This window comes from Phascolarctos cinereus, unplaced genomic scaffold (genome assembly GCF_003287225.1).
Source record: "Phascolarctos cinereus isolate Bilbo 61053 unplaced genomic scaffold, phaCin_HiC Scaffold_2;HRSCAF=192, whole genome shotgun sequence".
Taxonomy (NCBI): domain Eukaryota; kingdom Metazoa; phylum Chordata; class Mammalia; order Diprotodontia; family Phascolarctidae; genus Phascolarctos; species Phascolarctos cinereus.
Window position 1 is genome coordinate 40,043,719 of NW_027555625.1, and position 19,221 is coordinate 40,062,939.

The 19,221-nt window shown below is 42.4% G+C and overlaps 1 protein-coding gene across 3 annotated transcripts; it reads right to left on the reverse strand.

The window, feature by feature from the left end:
• Positions 1-2,061: 2,061 nt before the first annotated feature.
• Positions 2,062-18,712, reverse strand: IL1RN (interleukin 1 receptor antagonist). Of its 3 annotated transcripts, none has more exons than XM_020963726.2 (5): positions 18,540-18,712; positions 8,325-8,376; positions 6,699-6,787; positions 4,587-4,699; positions 2,062-2,854 (listed from the first exon to the last, which is right to left on the reverse strand). In XM_020963726.2, exons 2-5 carry the CDS (start codon positions 8,369-8,371, stop codon positions 2,645-2,647), a joined length of 459 nt encoding a protein of 152 aa, XP_020819385.1. In that variant the 5' UTR covers positions 8,372-8,376; positions 18,540-18,712; the 3' UTR covers positions 2,062-2,644. The 3 variants fall into 3 exon arrangements, with proteins under 3 accessions (XP_020819385.1, XP_020819383.1, XP_020819384.1); XM_020963724.2 differs by lacking the exon at positions 18,540-18,712 and adding an exon at positions 8,528-8,591; XM_020963725.2 differs by lacking the exon at positions 18,540-18,712 and having other exon boundaries at positions 8,325-8,506.
• Positions 18,713-19,221: the final 509 nt, after the last annotated feature.

The window sequence follows — 19,221 nt, forward strand, 5'->3', positions numbered from 1 at the left end:
ACTTGTTTTTAAAATATATGTATTGATGACTGTATTCACTACAATTGGCTTCAATTGTTATTGTTTGCATTTTATTTTATTCATTTAACGTTATTATTCCATCTGAGAAGGAGTCCACAGGCTTCATCGGACTCCAAAAGTCTCATGATGCTGTAAGGTTAAGAACCTTTGATATAAGATCCTTTCTGAGAGGTAAATACAAATCCAGGATTTATGAAACTGTTCTTTAAGGAAGGCCTGCCCCCTGGTGGACATTTATTTCATTGCTTCTCTGAAATTCCTTTTAAAGCCTGGGTTGAAATTTGCTAAAGTTAACCCAGCTAAGAAAGTCACCTCACTTTTTTTTTTGTGAGAGCTGAATTTTATACCAAAAATGTCTAAATTAGTCCTTCTTTTGGTCGTGTGGAATTCCTATTTTCACCAGTCTCTGGACAAGATACGCTTAGTGGTTTATTTTATTTTATTTTTTTGATTAGGAAATGGGGTTAAGTGACTTGCCCAGGGTCACACAGCTAGTAAGTGTTATGTGTCTGATGCTGCATTTGAACTTGGGTCCTCCTGAATCCAGGGCTGTTGTTCTATCCACTGCGCCAACTAGCTGCCTCACACTTAGTGGTTTTATAATGGGTCCAGTGCCATATAATGCAGCCATGAATGCTGGAGGAAAACTCTTGGTCAGGCTATAAATAGGACAGGACAAACAGGACTTTGTACAACAGCAACTTCCTCCCCAGGCTAACTGCCATTAGAGGGGAAAAGAAGAGGAATTTATTAAGGACTTACTTTGTGCCCGGCACATATATGTGCTAAGCACTTTATAAATATTATTTCATTTAAGCCTCACAATGACCCTTGTAGGGAATGGTAAGTGCTATTACTATCCTCATCTTGCAATTGAGAAAATTGAGGCAAATAGAGGTTAAGTGACTTGCCCAAGGTCCCATAGCTAGGAAGTGTCTGAAGTCACATTTGAACTCAGGACCCAGACTCTGGACCCAGAGCTCTATTCACTAGGCCACCTAGCTTCTCTAATTTGTTTATTATATCATCCTACATGTCTAAATCATGTATCCATTTGTCACTTGCCTTGGTACATGGCATGAAATATTGGTGAATATCTAATTTCTACCAGACTGCTTTGCAGTTTTCCCAGCAATTTTTATTGAAGTATTTTATCTCCACATTCTTTTATCAACATAAGAGAAAAATAACAGATCGAGGAATTGAAATACTACTAAATATACTATAAAAGCAATAAACACAACAATATAAGTTCTGAAAATTAAAGAAGAGCTAAACAAAGTTGAAAACAAAAAAAACCCATAAATACAACTATGAATGGATTAACAAAAAATAATGAAGAGCTAAACGTCAGCTAGTTTGTTCCGAAAAAGGAGAAAACAAAATCAGCATACTTAAAAATGGAAAAAGAGAAAAGATGAAATTAGCAATTTGTTAAGAACTATTTTGCCCAATTATACTCTAATAAATCTGATAATGAATACAATGGATTACAATAAAAAATATATAATATCCATATTAATAGAAAAATATTGATTTCTCCCCAGCCACAAGAAGGAAAGGATTGTTAGGAGTGGATGTGGGGGGCGGGAATCTATCGGGCTGATAAAGTACCTTCTTTGTGACTTGGGACCCATCCTATGTCAGGGATCCCTCAATGTGGCTGTAGTACCTCTGTCTGAATACGTCTTCCCAACCCCAAGAAATGGAAGACACTGATTATTAATAGTCCTCAGACCTTTATAGCATGCCCCTCTTCTGCCCTTTTTGCTCAAAGTAGAATGTGTTTTTTGGGAGTCATTCGGTATCATGTTAGGCCTACAACACTGACTATGGTTTTTCCATTGTCTCCAGAACACTGCAACCTTAATTCCCCTAGAGAGCTTTAACTCCGTTTTTTTATCTAGGAGAAACTGAGGGTTGGAACAGAAAGGGAAATATGCAAAGCCACTAAGTGTGTTGGGAATTGGGTATGGCCCACCTCAGTGTCTTCCTCATACGCTCTTTGCCCTAAGACGGGGAAGAAATTTATATAGCAGAGCCGACACAACGATTTATTGGAGCATGATGTAGGATGTCACAAGACATACAAAAACCCCCCAAAAACCAAAATGCCCAGTTCACAGATCTGAGCCTTTATCATTTCCTAATGTTCTCCTGGGTTGCTATTCCTTGGTGGGGCAGGCTTGCTTTCCCTGAGGAATGGACAGGGGACCCTGAGATCCAGAGAAAGGAAAATCGGGTAACACATTGTTAGCTGAGCTTAGAACCAGATTAACTTTGGAGCTGCAGGAGATCTCAGAGGTTATTTCCTCCAACCTAGTCATTTTACAGATGGTGAAACTGAGATTTAGAAAAGTGAAGTTACCTGTCCAAGGTCACATAAGTAAAAAGTGGCAAGGCAGGGACCCAAGTCTCCTGATTTCCAGTCCAACACTTATTCCTCAATGGGCTGGCTCAGAGATGACAGTACCCATGGCACTGCTACCTTGGGTGGCCAGCAATGGAAAAAAGATGGGGATTTCTAGACCCAGGAGTGAGGGAAGGTCTTCCTTGCTGGGGAAGGCCAGCAAGGAAGGGAGACAGTATAGGGTAGGAATGAAGATAGGCAGTCTTCTTGGAGCTATTCCTTCTGGAAGTAGAATTTGGTGATGATGGCCTCCGTTTGAGTGTTGGAAAGGCTGACTGGCCTGTCAGGGTCCGCCTGGGTGCAGAGGAACCAGCCAGGGCAGGCAGCAGATTCAAAGCTGCAGGTGGAACCATTTTCAGACTTGATGAAGGTGAAGCGCTTGGACTCATTTCTATCCTTGTCCAGGTCTGTGATGTTCACTGCCTAGAGACAGAGAAACAAGATGGTTGGATAATGAACTTATTAGGGATGAGTAGAGCAAAGGAAGAAGGAAAAGGGAAGGTGAAAGAGACAGAGAAGGCACATGAGAGAGGTAGGAGGAGAACCAGGAAGAAGCAGTGCCTGTCATGGAAGCTGAGAAAAAATGAACTTCAGGGAGTCGGCGGACCTCCAGGCCAAATCTACAGAGATCCGTGAGGAGCTGTGTGTCCTGGGGTATAGACCTTCCCTGCTCTGTGCCTGTTTTATCCTCCATAAAAAGGAGGGGGTTAGATTAATTCATCTCTAAGATCTTTTTCAGCTCTGAAAATAGATACTTCTTTGAGTCTAGGCACAATCCCCAAATGGCAAAGGTTCTTAGCCATGCTGGGTCCATTCTTTGACATTAAAAAAAAAAACACACAAAAACCCCACCACATTCAGTTCAGCTTAGGAAGGGTGAAATGCTGGGTATTTTTTTATTTCAAGTTTTAAAAATATTTATTTACATATTTTTATTATTTTTTTTTGGTTTATTTTTTTCTGAGGCAATCAGGGTTAAGTGACTTGCCTAGGATCACACAGTTAGTGTCAAGTATCTGAGACTGGATTTGAACTCAGGTCCTCCTGGCTCCAAGGCCAGAACTCTATCTACTGTGCCACCTAGCTGCCCTATTTACATATTTTTAAAACAGTGCATTCTAATCATCAAGGTTGTTTGAAGAGCAGCACAACAATGAAGACCTTGACACAGTTTTGAATTTTACTTTCTCTCAATAGGATTTACTTATGATCTTACTCTGTTTTACCAACCCAGGAGCTGAAAGGTATTCAGCACAGTGCCTGGCACATAGAAGGTGCTTAATAAATGCTCTGTCTATTTATCTACCTACATAAGCAAGTATCCATCTATCATCTACCTATCCATTGACTCACCTATTTATCTCCATCTATCCATTTTTTCTATCTATTTATCCATCCATCTCTCTCTCTATCTGTCTATCTCTATCCAGTTATCTATCTGTCTATCTACCTATCATCTACTACAATCTTCTTACCCACCCAAGGTGGACGGAATGATCACTTGTCGGTATCATGGTAAACATTGCTTTTGTGTATGGACTGGATTGATGGACCACTGAAGTCGTTTCTAGATCTGAAATTTTGTAATTCTAGGATTCTAGACTGGGGAAATTGGGTTGCCACTTTTAGTCAGTCAACAATCTCTGTTAAGCCCTTAGTATTCCAGGCTTGGAATATAAAAAGAAAAACAAAAAGTCCCTGCCTTCAAGGAGCTTACATTCTAATATAAGAATTTACGTGTAAAAATTGTATGTACAAGATAATATACAGTGGAAACAGAAGGCTTCTTACCTGGGAAGGGTAATATCTTAGCACATTAAATCATAGATTGTTAGACTCTTAAGACTTGGAAGGGAAGTTCAGGATCAGCTAATCCAAAGCCTTCATTTTATAGATGAGAAAACCAAGTCCCAGTTAAGGCAAAGGACTTGGCCACAGTCACACAACTAACTGTGAACATATTGAATGATTAGTAGTCCTTTCCTAGCTGAGAGCAATGAATTGAGGGAATGGGACATAGGATAGGCAAGTTCTGATAGAGATGGGGAAATGCTGGAGGCCAACACTTCCTCAGCAGATATGGTTATGAGAAGGCACCATAGTGGAAGAGAGAAGATGGTCTTAATGGAATGATAGTGTGGGCAGAGATTCTTACCTCCAACTGGAGCTGGACTGTATCACCAGATTTGACACAGGCCAGGCACAGGCTCCCATCATGGATCCCCAAAAGTACAGAATGAGGTTCAATGGAAACCATGTCAATTTTCTCTGGGAAAAAAAAAATACAGCAGAGGGGACAGTGAGAGCCCTAGAGTATCAGGGAGGGAGAGGTGGGCAGACAGACAGAACCATGAGCCAGGAGCAGGTCTCAGGCCTCAGCAGCCTTGCTAAGTATCTTTGGGTAAGTCTTCTGTTGCGAGCCACCATTTCACCTCAGAGTTGGGGGACCTGTGAGGCCACCTATTCCTTACCTATACCTGAATTTCTTCTATAATATCCTTGATGAGCAGTCATCTGACCTTGGCTTAAGGACCTCCAGGGAGGGGGAACCACCAAGATCCCTTGAGATAATTGCTCAGAGGCAGTGTAGCTGAGTGGATAGAGAACTAGCCTCAACCTGAGTGCCTACCTCTGCCACATACTGGCTGTGTGACCCTAGAGAAATCCTTTACCCTCCAAGGCTACTCTCCAAAACTCTAAATTGCAGGAAAGATGTCAGCCTGCATTGGGAGGAGTTTCCTTAGTGGAAAATTCTCTCTACCAACGAAATCACAGGTCCCATTTCTATTTAATTGTTAGGGAGTTCTTCCTTACATCAAGCCTTGACTTTTCTCTTTCTAACTATGATCCATTTCTCCCAGCTCTGCTGTCTGGTGGCCTTCTTCACTTTCCTTCCCCCCTTACTCTTGGTAGGTGAGCCCTTTTACAGTTGATGTTCATGGGGAAAGGAAGGAGAACCCTGAGTTCTAGACTTTCCATGTTATAAGGAGAAAGAGAGAGATAGAGGCAGAGATAGAATAAAAGAGAATCCTGAGGTGTAGACTTTTATGTTATAAGGGGAAGAGTGTGTGTGTATGTGTGTGTGTGTGTGTAAGAGAGAGAGAAGGAGAAGGAGAAGGAGAAGGAGAAGGAGAAGGAGAAGGAGAAGGAGAAGGAGAAGGAGGAGAAGGAGAAGGAGAAGGAGAAGGAGAAGGAAGAAGGAGAAGGAGAAGGAGAAGGAGAAGGAGAAGGAGAAGGAGAAGGAGAAGGAGAAGGAGAAGGAGAAGGAGAAGGAGAAGGAAGAGGAGGAGGAGGAGGAGAAGGAGAAGGAGGAGAAGGAAAAGGAGAAGGAAAAGGAGAAGGAAAAGGAGAAGGAGAAGGAAGAGGAGGAGGAGGAGGAGGAGGAGGAGGAGGAGGAGGAGGAGAAGGAGAAGGAGGAGGAGAAGGAGAAGGAGAAGGAGAAGGAGAAGGAGAAGGAGAAGGAGAAGGAGAAGGAGAAGGAGAAGGAGAAGGAAGAGGAGGAGGAGGAGCAAGAGGAGAGAGAGAGAGCCAGAGAGAGTGAGAGAGAGAGAGAAAGAGAGAGAGAGAGAGAGAAGAGAGAGAGAGAAGAGAGAGAGAGAGAGAGAGAGAGAGAGAGAGAGAGAGAGAGAGAGATGTAGAGTAAGAGAGAATACTGAATTCTAGGCTTTCTGTGTTAGAGGAAGAGAGATAGATAGAGAGGAGGGGGAATCAGAATGAGAAGTGGAAAGACTCTTAGGAATAAACTTGCCCAATTCCTCATTTGTGTAGATAGAGAAAAAATAGACCCATGGAGGCAGAGAGACTTGGCCAAGGTCATCCAGCATTCATGGCAGAGCTGGTGCAGTGGAAAGAATTCTCTGGACTTAGAACAGGAGAACCTGTGTTCAGATCCTGACTCTGCTCACTTAGCCCACGGTGGCTTCGGTTTCTTCATTTGTAAAGTTGAGGGGAATTAAACTAGATAGTTTCTAAGGTATCTTTCGACTTTAGATCTGGACGCCTTTTTATCTGTTTGACTCCCTAATGTTACAGTGCCCAGGGTATAACAACATGCTACTCTCATGAGTCAAGCTTCAGACTTAGGGACCAAATGAACACTGTCTAGCAGGGGCTTGGAATTGGAAAAAAAAGTGGCTTTGAATTTAGAGTTTAAAGAGATTGAATCCAACGTCACAGACCCCAAGGCTCAATACGCATACGCACACTAATGCACACGTGCGCACACATGCACACACACACACACGTTGACACTCCTCACACAACTGACCTTCCAGGTTAGTATTCGGGCCTTGCAAGTAGCCAGCCACAAGTTGGTTGTTCCTCAGGTAAAAGGTCTTCTGGTAGATGTCCCAGATTCTGAAAAGCCAGGGCACGTGGTTTAGAGGGCCAGAGCTCCTAGTGCGAGCCTTAGGCTGGGAGCCCTGAGAAACTGCTTACATTGATCAATTTAATCCCCACCCTGGGCCTGGGAGACAGGCAGGGCAGGCGTTGTTATCCCCATATTACAGCTCAAATAAGAAAATGCATGGAACGCTCGTTACAATTCTAAAACGGCAGCGAGGTGGTGCAGTGGATAGCCAGGAAGACTCATCTTCCCAAATTCAAATCTGGCCTCAGACACCTGCTAGCTGTGTGACCCTAGGCAAGTCACATAACCCTGTTCACCTCAGTTTCCTCATCTGTAAAATGATCTGGAGAAGGAAGTGGCAAACTGCTCCAGTATCTTTGCCAAGGAAACCCCAAATGGGATCACAGAAGAGTCAGACGTGACTGAACACCAACAAAACACCATTACTTTGAAAAAGTTTGGGAGAATGAAGTTTTCCTAAAACTTTCTGCAAGTTCTCTTGTTAGAATATGAAATATACAGCAGATAATAGACCCCAATCCAGCAGATGGGCAGGGAAAGAAACGTGGGTCAGAACAGCATGGTAAGTATATATGTTGTTCTGTAGCAGCAGGGCATAGCTAATATAAAATCTGCCGTCCGGGTCTGGGCCATCAAGTCTGCAGGGAACTTCTGATATTAAAACCCCCTTGAGCAGAGTTCCCTTCTCCTGAATTTCTATCTCTCAGGCAGCATTGTCCTGGGGAAAGAAGCTGTCAAGCATAATTTTTAAACACTGGCTGAATTTCCAAAGTCTTTGTGGAAATCATAACATCAAGTCAGGGTTTTTTTTTTTTGATCCTTCAGTTTTGAAAATCATATCAACTCCCATTCCCATAGCCCTGTAAGGTCTGCAAAGCATTTTCCTCATTGTAACCCTGGGAAGTTGTTATTAAAAGTGCTATTATCCCCATTTTAATAGATGAGGAAACTGAGTCTCAGATCAGTTAAGAGAATTGCCCAAGAGTTAATAGCTTGGCATAATTTGTAGGGTGCTGGACCTGGTGTCAGGAAAGGTGAGGGCTCAAATGTCCCCTCTCTTACTTCCCTAGCTGTTACTTAACCCCTCTGAGCAGCAGAATCCTCTTCCATAAAATAGAGATGGTAATAGTCGCTGTAATCATACACACTTGTTGAGACATTCAAGTGAGATCACACAGGCAAAGGACTTTGTGACCTTCACTCTATCATAGAAATGTCAGTTATCAGGTTGCCCTGTGTCACACAGCTGAGGATTGTTAAAGCCTTCATACGAGGAGCCTTCTCTCCTGACTCCAAATCCAATACGCTTCCTCTCAGGTAGGCTTCCTCCCCAAGAGCCGGTCCAACTATCTCCCCTTTTTCTGAACAGTAGATGGAGCATTCTTTCCTTTGCAAGCCCTCCCCCAGTGCCCTTGCCAGCCCAGGTTCCCTATTCATTTTAAAAGCTAAGCATTCATCCCCTACGGATTTCCCCCAGCCTACCCTTGCACAGAGTCAAAAATAACTATAAAGTGACCAACTTACCTGTAGGCCTGTTTCTTGCTGGTCATTTTCTCAAAGGGGAGGGACATTGTTTCTGAATGAAAAAGGAAGAGGAGAACAGTGATCAGCAAGCCTCGGAGGCTCACACAGAGATCCATCTTGCACCCTTGGCCAGTGTGGGCTCCACCAGTCTGCCTACCATTGTAACTCAAGTCCCACTCCTTATAAAGAAAAAGGCCACCCACCAAATTCAGCAGGGCTCTCGCTGTCAGGGACTGGAAACCGGAAATGCATTAGAATTTCCAAAAAACTATTGTTGTCATTTTTTGGCCCCTGGTTTCGCAATTGGTGTCGTAATAACCCTCTACGGTGCAATTTCCCCAAAACAAGATTTATTTCCTCTTCACTGATTCCCTTGGACGAAAGGCATAATGAAAACTTTCCTGAGCAACTTTCAGGCACTTTGAGCCTCCGTTTCCTGCTTTTCAAAATGAAGAGGTGGGACCAGATCATCTCTAATCTGACCAGGTCATCCCCTTCTAGGTGTTTGGTGGATATCCTGCTACTGAGAATGGGACATTTTAAAAGGAGAATTTCTAGGAGAAAATAAAAGTTTTCCTTTTGGTCTAGACCAGAGGTTGGGGAAGCCCTTGCCTCATGAGGTTGCCCGCTGGCGATTTGCATCCTTTGGCAAGACTTGTAAGGAACTGGTCCTGGGGGAAAGTTTAGCCTTCCTGGCTCAGTGCTCTGAAACTAGCAAGAACCACAGGCTGGGTGACCATTTGTCGGGGTTGTACAGTGGGAATTCCTTTTTGGGTATGAGTTAGACAAGATGGTTTCTGAGTCCTTCCTTCTGTGGTTATAAATAAAACCTTCCTTTCTGTAGTTCTGTCTTTGTGATTTTGGGTGAGTGGGTGAGCCTAAGTTTCTTCATCTGTAACATGAGGATACTAGTACTTCTGATAGATAGAACAATACCTGTAATAGAACTATAAAATTCTAAAATCTCAATGCCTGAGAAAGATTTTTTTAAATTTTATTTATTTATTTATTTATTTATTCAGGCAATTGGGGTTAAGTGACTTGCCCAGAGTCACACAGCTGCGAAGTATTATGTGTCTGAGACTGGATTTGAACTCAGGTCTTCCTGACTCCAGAGCCAGTGCTCTATGCATTGTGCCACCTAGCTGCCCCTTCTGGGAAAGAATTTAAAACCAAAAAGGATCTCAGACACCATCTTTCCCAAATCTTTTCATTTTATAGGGGACGAAATGGGCCCAGAGAGGTGAGATTATTTGCCTAAGGATACACAGTAGCAGAGTCAGGATTTGAACCCTATGCTGTGAATTCTCCAGATGAGGAGAAAAAACAGGATAATAATTTTAACAATAATAACTAGCAATTATATAGTGTTCTAAGGTTTATGAAGCACTTTACATATGCTATTTCATTTGATCCTCACAACAACCCTGGGAGCTAGGTGTGATTATTATCCCCATTTTACAAATGAGGAAACTGAGGTTGAGAGGCCAAATGATTTCTTCAGGGTGATACAGCTAGTAAGTGGTCAAGGTAGGATTTGAATTGTCCACTGTGCTAACAGTAAATATAAGTAGTAATAGTAGAATAATAATAAAATGGTAAAAATAAATAGTAAAAAATTATAATATAAATAGTAATAGTTACTAGTAACTAACCACACTTAGATAGCATTTTTAAGTTTTGAAAAGCATTTTATACATATTATTTATCTTATCTCATCTGAACCTCACAATAATTCTGCAAGGTAACTAACATAGGTATTATTATCCTCATTTTACAGATGAAGAAACTGAGTTTCGGGTTCAGCAACTCTCTCAAAGTTACACACAAAGCAAGCTGAGTTTACTCATCCCTGATTCAAGTCTAGAATTCTATGCACTATACCTCACAGCTTCTTTTGAGGTTACTGGATCACTTTTACCTGGAGAACAGCCTTGGATGGAAACATGGTGACAAGCTTTAGAGAGGCAAGTGTGGGCTATATGTGAGGAAAACCAATTATCACTAAGAACGAGCCCAAAGGGGAATGGATTGTCTGGGGTGGAAATGGGATATCTCCAAGAGGATAAAGGACCACATGGAGATGTTGTAGAATGGGCCTGATGCCAAGTAGAGGATTGGACTAGATGGTTCCTGAGATCTCATTCAATCCTAAAATTCTCTGATTTGAATGTTTTAAGAAGTTAAGGATGAGATGTTTTGTAGACAGGAATGCCAGGTCCCCAAGAGGGAAAATAGTATGCCAAGGTCTCCATGGACAGCTACCTTTAAGGGAGAAGGGAGAGAGAAGCCTGGGGTTTGGGACTTGAAATAATTGATTCTAGTGTCCTTATACCTTCATTATTAGAAGCAAGGGAACTGAAGTCTGGAATAGCTGGGTGAATTGGACAAGAACACACAGCCAGATAGCCCCTGAGAAAGGGCTGGAGCCTAGGTCTCTGAGGTTTATAATCCAATGTCCTCCACTCTCCCACGTTGTCTCAATGAGATTCGCTGCCACAATAGCACACATTTCTCACTCTAGCTTATTGTCACATCACTGTCCACGTGGATCACTGCAGTGTCCTCCTAATCGATCTCCCTGCCTCAAGTCTATTCCCCATTTCAGCCCATCTTCCACACAGCTGCCAAAGTAATTTTCTTAAAGCTTAGGTATAATCATGACATCCCCTCCCTCAAAAAAAATATTCACAGTCTCCCTATTGATTCCAGGATCAAATATAAATCTCCTCCCCTCAATTTGGCATTTAAAGCCCTTCATGATCTGGTCCCGTCCTACTTTTCTTGCCTTATATATCCGCTCCAGCCCAGTGTGTACTCTATGTCTGGCCAAATGGACTTTCTAATAGTTCCTCCCATAAGACTCTCTGCCTCCTACCTTCACACCATTGTATTGGCTGTCTCCCATGCCTGGAATACACACTCCTCTTCCCTTCCTTCTCTTGGGATCCCTCCCATCCTTCAAGCCTCAGCTTTTGTAACCTTCTGTAGGAGGCTTTTCCTGGTCTTCTCAATGGCTCTGTATAGGTTATATCTGTCTGTGCATCTATCTATCTATCTATCTGTCCATCCATGTATCCATCCATGTACCCATCTATCTATCTATCTATCTATCTATCTACCTATCTCTATATCTACATATAAAATATACATATATAATATGTACACATGTATATGTGTATTACATATACATATTATCTCCTTCATTGGGCTCCTTGAGGTCAGGAATTATTTTTTGTCTTTATAACCCTAGCATAGCTAGACACTTAAGGTCATAGATTTAGAGCTGGAAGGGACTGATATTGAATCGAATGCATTCATTTCAGATGAGGAAACTGAGGTAGAAAGAGGTGAAGTAACTTGGTCAGGATCACACAGCTAGTAAGTGTCTGAAGTGAGATTTGAATCTAGGTCTTCCTGACTCCAAGTGCAGTGCTCTATCCATTACCACATGGGTTGATTGAGATGATGCTTTAAGGTTTGCTAAACACTTCTACACAGAATAGTTCATTGGGTCCATGCAACAACTGAATGATGTTGGTTTAAGACCAAGAAATTGAGACTTTGAGGAGCTAAATGATTTGCTTAGTAGGACAAGAGGCAGAATTCAAATCCAGGTCTCTCCAACTCTAGGCTAGTCATTCTAGCCACTCTACCTTGTTGACAGGTTGTTTTTAATGAACAAACCAGAATGGATCCAACCAGATGAATGTTGTTCTCTTCTAAGAGTAACTGTCAAGAGGATGCCCTCTCACCTATTCCCAGGATGCCACCATTGTTCTTCTTGGAGGATACCCTGTGATGCAACCATTTGGTATATGCTTGGTGGTGAGGAATCTTTATCTTCAGAAAGTAGATTGGGTTTTTAGAGATAGCAGATGGTCACGTATGGACATAGTCGGTGAATTAAGTGTCTGAGAAATCTGGAAGTCATTGTATTGGACCCAACATTAGGTGTGACTTGAATAAAGAGGGTAGTTTTTCTGCATGGTCCAACAGTTCCAAAGAGGAATTAAAAATATATTGCCCTATGGCATTTCTTTGATACCTGATACCAGAGTATAGCTTCTCAAGAGGATCACCTTATGGGATCAACAAGATTATTGACCTAGAGTTGGAAAGAAGCTTGGAGATCCTTGAACCCAACTCCCTTATTTGACGAATGTGGAGACTGCAGCCCAGAGAAAGGGAGCAGCTTGCCTAAGATCACACAGATGGTAAGTAGCAGAGCCTGACTGGAACCTAAATTTTCTGAGCAAAGTCTTTTTTTTTTAAGGCAATCAAGGAGACTTGCCCAGGGTCACACAGCTAGCAAGTGTCTGAGGTCAGACTTGAACTCAGGTCCTCCTGACTCCAGGGCCAGTGCTTTATCCATTGTGCCACCTACCTGCCCCAGGCAGAGTCTTTTTTTTTTTAGGGGAACCCAAGTTTTCAGAAATCAAATCATATGCTCTTTTCATTGCATCCATGGATTTGAAGTCTATCATTCATTGGGATGTATAAATTAAAGAATAGATCTCATTACTCCATAGTCATGCTCACAGGGAAAGCAAGATGCCTTCTCTCTCTATGGCCATTCCAGACATTCTGCTTATTGGCTTTGTGGCTGCCATTTCCTCATCTGTAAAATGAGGCCATCTGAGCAGGAGATTTAGATCCCTCCTCACTGTGGCTCCTATGACCCAATGATTCTCCATTATAAGGAAATCAAGATTCCTAGGTTCACAGACTTGCTGATTCAGGGTCTGAGTTCCCCAGAAGAATACTGACTCTTCTTTCAAGTTTCTTACAAACTAAACTCTTCTTCTCAAGTCTTTCCTGGGTTTTGTGGCCTCCAAAGTTACCATAAAATAGATTTTTGTGATAGATGAAAGGGTACTGTCAGATCCTGAAATAAACCAAGTTCTTAAGTGAAAGAGAAAAGAAATGTGTCTTTATTCAAAATTTTTTAAAAAGTTTGCAAATGGGGGTCACTCACAAATGCAAAGTACCATTGATTTCCCAAAATGGAGACCTATAAGAAGTTTTTTATACGTTAGGAAGACAGGGGGAAGGAGTAGCAAGGTCTGGTGATGAGATGCCAGCTGCCCTTGGCAATCTGAGCTAAGGAAAACCACTTTATTCTGGCTGTTTTCCTCTCCATGCCATGAATCCTAACAGAAGGGGCAGCAATGCCAAAGGGACAATCTGGCTAGTTCTGTTTAGCAGGAAAGATTCTGAAGTGGGGACTTAAGATTTCAGGGTGGGGGCTTGAGGTGTGTTTCCACTCAACCTAATCCCATTATTTTAATGGTAGGAATATAAAGAAATTACTGGAATTTAGAGGTTTAGCAGTCTATATTACAATCGGTATTAACAATTCTCTATCATTATGTTAACAATTATATTAACAGTTTTTTCAGTACTTAACCCCAAGCCAATGCTGGGAGAAGACTTCTTCCCTCCTGTCCCCATACAACCTCCCCCACTACCATCTACTCTCCTCCAGCGTACCTGATTCCCTTTCTACTGATTGGATAACTTTTAGTTGCCACTGTCCACTGATAAAAATGGAGGCAATTTCTCCTCTAAAGACCTTAGGCTCACAGGCATTCTTTCAGGCAAGAAGGCATAGTGGAAAGAAAGAACTGGAACCAGGAGAGATGTGGATTCACATTCTGTCTTTTATATCCAATGTATAGCTGTGTGACTTTGGCAAAATCACTGACCTCTCTGAGCTTCAGTTCCCTGATCAGTAGATGGGGGCTATGGGGATAACAATACCTTTAGTATTATAACATACAGGTTTGTTATGAGGATCAAATGAGAAAAGAGTGTATGAAAAACACTTTGCTAAGTCTAAAGTCCTATGGAACTGTCAGCTGTTATTCCTTGATTTATCTTCTTTCCGTGCATTCTCCACAATTAGCCAATAAGCATTTATTGAGTACTTATTGTATACCAGGTGCAGTACCAAATGCTGGGAATACAGAGAGAAGCCAAGACAGCTCCTGCCCTCAAGGAGCTCACCATGTAAGGGGGGACACAGCACGTAGATATCTAGGTACCTACAAAGTATATACAGAGTAGATGGAAGATAATCTCAAAAGAGAAGGGACTGGCAACTGGGAGGCTACTTCTTCAGAAGGCAGAGTCTTGAAGAAAGCCAAGGAAATTTAGAGGAGGAGATGGGGAGGGTGGAAGGGACAGCCCGTGCAAGAGTGAGGAGGCGGGAGACAAGCTGTTGTGTGGGAGGAATGGCAAGGCCAGAGCAGCTGAAGCAGAGATGTGTAGAAGCAAATGTGGGAAGAAGGGGAAGAGGGGAAGAAGGGGAAGATAGGAAGAAGGCAGCTTAGGGCGAGCTGGAAATGCCAGAGAGGGGAGTTTATTTCTGATCTTGGAGGTAATAGGGAGCCTCTGGAATCCCACGCATGAAGTCATTGCAAGGACACAACTAGTCTTTTCTGGAGTATCTCCAAACACAAGCTAGATACCATTGAGGTAATTACATTCTCAAATTACTCAAGATGGAACTGAATTAAAGCACATATAAAACATGTAAAGGGCAGCTACGTGGCACAATCGATAGAGTGCCAGGCCTGGAGTCAGGAAGACTTATCTTCATGAGTTTAACCTGGCCTCTGACGCATACTAGCTGTGTGACCCTGGGCAAGTCACTTAACTGTCTTTGCTTCAGTTTCCTCATCTGTAAAATGATCCGGAGAAGGAAATGGCAAAGCACTCTAGTATCTTTGCCATGAAAACCCCACACGGGATCACAAAGAGTTGGATGTGACTGAAAACAATTAAACACAAGCTGCCTGCCAGTGCTACATCTGTGATTTGCTGGAGAGGGTGAACACGGTAAAGGGTGCCAGCTGGCAGCTGCTTAGCTTCTCCTAGGTTCTTCAGCAATTTGGGTAGTCTCACTTGTTTTGATTTCAGGCAACTGCCTGACTCACTAGATTTGAGTTGCAGAATGAAGGCTGATCTGCATTGATGGAGAATTCCTCACTGGGAGGACCCTAAGGGAATAAAATCACATGTTCAATATGAACATTATTCAGAGCACAGAGCAAAGAATTGGAAGAAAGACAAAGATTTATGAAAATATGGTCCCTGCAATTAGTGGCACAGTGGACAGAGCACTAGGCCTGGAAGTCAGGAAGACTGGCCTTAGTTACTTAGTGTGAGCCTGAACGCGTTACTTAACCTCTGTCTACCTCAATTTTCTCAACTGTAAAATGGGGGTGATAACAGCACCTACTTCCCAGAGTTGTTGTGATCAAATAAGATATTTGTAAAGTACTTTGAACAGTGCCTGGCACACACCATGCACTTAGTAAATGCTCATATCTTTTTCCTTCTCTCTTTCCTTTTCTTCCTCCCTCCTTCCTTTCCTCTATTCATCTTCTTTCCTTCTCCTTTCCTCTCCTCTCCTCCCTCTCCTCCCCTCCCCTCCCTTCTCCTCTCCTCCCCTCCCCTCCCTCCCCTCCCTTCCCTCTCCTCCCCTCCCCTCCCCTCCCCTCCCCTCTCCCCTCTCCTCTCCTCTCCTCTCCTCTCTTCCTTCTTTCCTCCTATTCTCGCTCCCTCCTTCCTTCCTTCTTTCCTTCCTTCCTTCCTTCCTTCCTTCCTTCCTTCCTTCCTTCCTTCCTTCCTTTCTTTCTTTTTTTTCCCCCATACCATCTCATCTAGTTTAGGGATAGCTACTGTATATAGTAGTATAAAGAGCAGTGCATCACGACAGCCAGAGCTTCTCTTTCAGGCATAACAACCTAAGGATTTTTAAAAACATTCTGCACATAATCCAGGCAATACTGCTTTTTCCCAAAGATATAACTCATAACTAAAATGACAATAAAATAGTTCTCTACTTTTTGATAAGAGATAGATAAAATGTAACAGGGACAACATGGAAAAGTAATAAACAGCTAAGTAAAACATAGTACCTTCTCTCATTTAGTTAACTGTTGTCAATTGCTGTTTAACCTAGCTTTGAATATTCTCCCAGAGCTAAACAGGGGCACAGGACTGCAGGTTTGCTCTAGTGGTGGTAGAAATCTCTGTCTTGGTGGATGATCCAGCCACACTTATCTAGCCGTCTGACTATTTGCCTTGCGAGGATTAGCTATCTCTTGTGCCACGCATGCTTTTAAAAATTACTCCTGACTTATAATCTCTCCCAACAGCTTCCTGTTTTACTTCACTGAGGGAACATTGAAGGCCTAGCTGCCAGTCTTCAAGCCCTTACCTACTGCATCATGCTCTGTCTGCCATCTTGGTTCTTTGAAGAAAGCTTTATTATTTCATAATCTTTATAATAAACAATTTAATAATAATAAAAGCAAGAATTCTATTCATAGTGCATTTGCTTTATCTTTAATATAAGAAGTTTATTGTTACAGTATAAACCTTGATCCTGTTTTTAGTTATCCAAGTTACTGCTTGGCTAGGGATGCCTTAAAAGGGCAGCATGCTATCTATAAGACTGAGTCATACAGTAGCATGGCTAAGTCCTAGAATTGGAGTGAGATGATCTGAGTTTAACCATTGACTCTGCTGCTGGCCAGCCATGTGACCCCAGGGAAATCACTTAATGTCTTTGAGTCTCAGTTCCTCATGGGTACAACAGGAAAAATCATACTAACTCTGCCTTCCTCATGGATTGTAAGGAGCATGCTTTGTCAACAGTAATGTATCATATCGATGTGAGTTATTGTTAGTAGTCTCAACTTCCCCAAATTGTAGGCACAAAGTCTTTGGAGTTCATAGCCTCATAGATTTAGGATTGGAAGGACTCACACCAGTGATGGGAGGCAGAATGATGGGGTAGGGAAAAAAAGCTGGATTTGGAGTCAAAGGACTTGGCTTTGAATCCCAGTGCTTCTGCTTTGACTCCTGTTTGACCTCAGCCAAGTCATTTACTTTCTTTAGTCCCAGATTCCTTGTCTGTAATCAATCAATCTAAAAACATTTGTTAAGCACCCACTATGTTCCAGGAACTGCACTAAGAGCTATAAAATAAAGGGGGTAGAGTAAACAGCTCCTAAGGTCCCTTCCAGCTTTATATCTGTGATCTTATAATCTAATCCAATCCCCTCATTTTCTTGATGAGACAAATGAGGTCCAGTAATGAGGAAAGTTGCCCCGAAAGTTGTCCCAGATCAAGTGGCAGAGCTTTGACTACAAACACAGTGGGTACCATAGCACAATGGTTAGAATTTTAGGAACATGCCCAAAATTACATCCAGTCCCCACCCCAGCCAGCAACACCACGAGGATTTCTTCCATTCAAGAAAAGAATACCCCGGAAGTCATAATTTCAGTTACTTTCTCTTTCTAAATTTGGTAATAAATCATGAACTAGCCTTTATTTATATTAACCTCTCTCAAGTAAGAATTGTTTTATTTTTTCTCTTCCAAATCTTAATCCCTAATGGGGTTTTCTTCTTTTAATTTTCAAATCCAGTTTTTTTTGAAGAACTTACTCCTTTCCCTGCTAGACTTTTAAGAGAATTGTCCACAAAAAAGACACAGTTTTATAGCCCAATCACACAGTTGTTTTCTTTGGCATTTTTATAGGCAAGAACAATTTGGATTCTGGGGGAAAACCCTTGTTCTCTTTCCTTACATGTTTTGAGAGACTTAAGATCCTCTATCTGCATTTTTAGCACACCTAGAGTCTGAGTCAACCCACAATCATTTTTTTTTTAACTCTGCTGTAGACAGAGATAAGTATCATCATTCTGGTTCCACTGTATTCTTCATGACTCCTGCTGGTTAAACATCATGGACCTGGCTTCTGAGCCTATTGGAGAGGAGGGATGTGAGCATAGAGAAGGGCAGAGAACATTAGACTTGAAGCCAGGGAACCTGGATTAAATCCTTTTCCTTCTCCTTACAATCCTTGGGACCATGGACAGGTCCCTTGTTTAAATCCATACTTCTCTGGGTCTCAAATTCTTTGTAAAATGAAGGGGTTAGATGGGGTTAGATGAGGCAAGCTCTAGTTTCACAGAAACTCAGGGTTAGAAGGGACCTCAGGGTCCAGTTAGCTTCTTCCTGAAGACCTCCAGTGAGGAAGAGCTTACCAGCCCTCCTGGATCCTGAAATTGCCATCATTTGATCTTTTCCTACAACCTCTTTATTAAGGACCCCCAAATGCCCAGTGGTAAGATATTTCCTTCCAATTCTCCAGATTAGAAAAAATAGGGACTAGGAGGAGATGGAACTTACCTAAGACCACTTTCTGTTTGTAAGGGCAAGGTGCTAGTTCCTTCTTTAATGAGTCGTTGTGATTACAGGTCAGATGAGAGGTCAAGCCTGGTGAAGAGGAGGATATGTGAGCCAGCACTCCCAATGACAGCAATTAGGTTTTCCTTCGCTAGCCTGGACTGTTTCTTTTTTTTTACCTGAGGCTAAGAGGAGGAGCAATAGCACGTCATTTTCCATCCTTCCAGGAGAACACCCTGGCTAGTTTGTGGGCCTGCGATGAACTCCGCCTATCTTTCAGAAGACAGGCTTTTCCCGGTGACTCAAGCCAAACAGAAACCTGACTGGTTCTTATTTGAAAAAAGCAGGAAGGCTTTGATGAGGAATCAGCCCAAGAATCCTAAGGCTCAGAAAAACCAGGCAATGGGCCATTGTGGTCTTTGGCCTTCCTCCCATCTGCTCTCCTAGAGTCCCCTCCCAGACAAATTCCTCAAGGCTGTCCCTCCATCCATTGCTCTATCCTGTCCCAACTTTCCTTGAGCCTTAACCTCTCTCCTCCCTTTCTGAGTCTTTACCCTTCTTTGGTCCCAACCCTTTAAGATCCTGCTTGCCTTTGGAAGATAGTCAGGCAATGGGGAAACCAATCTACCACTGACATGTTCACAGATATGTCAACATGCTTATTCCAGTGAAGAGACAGCAGGGC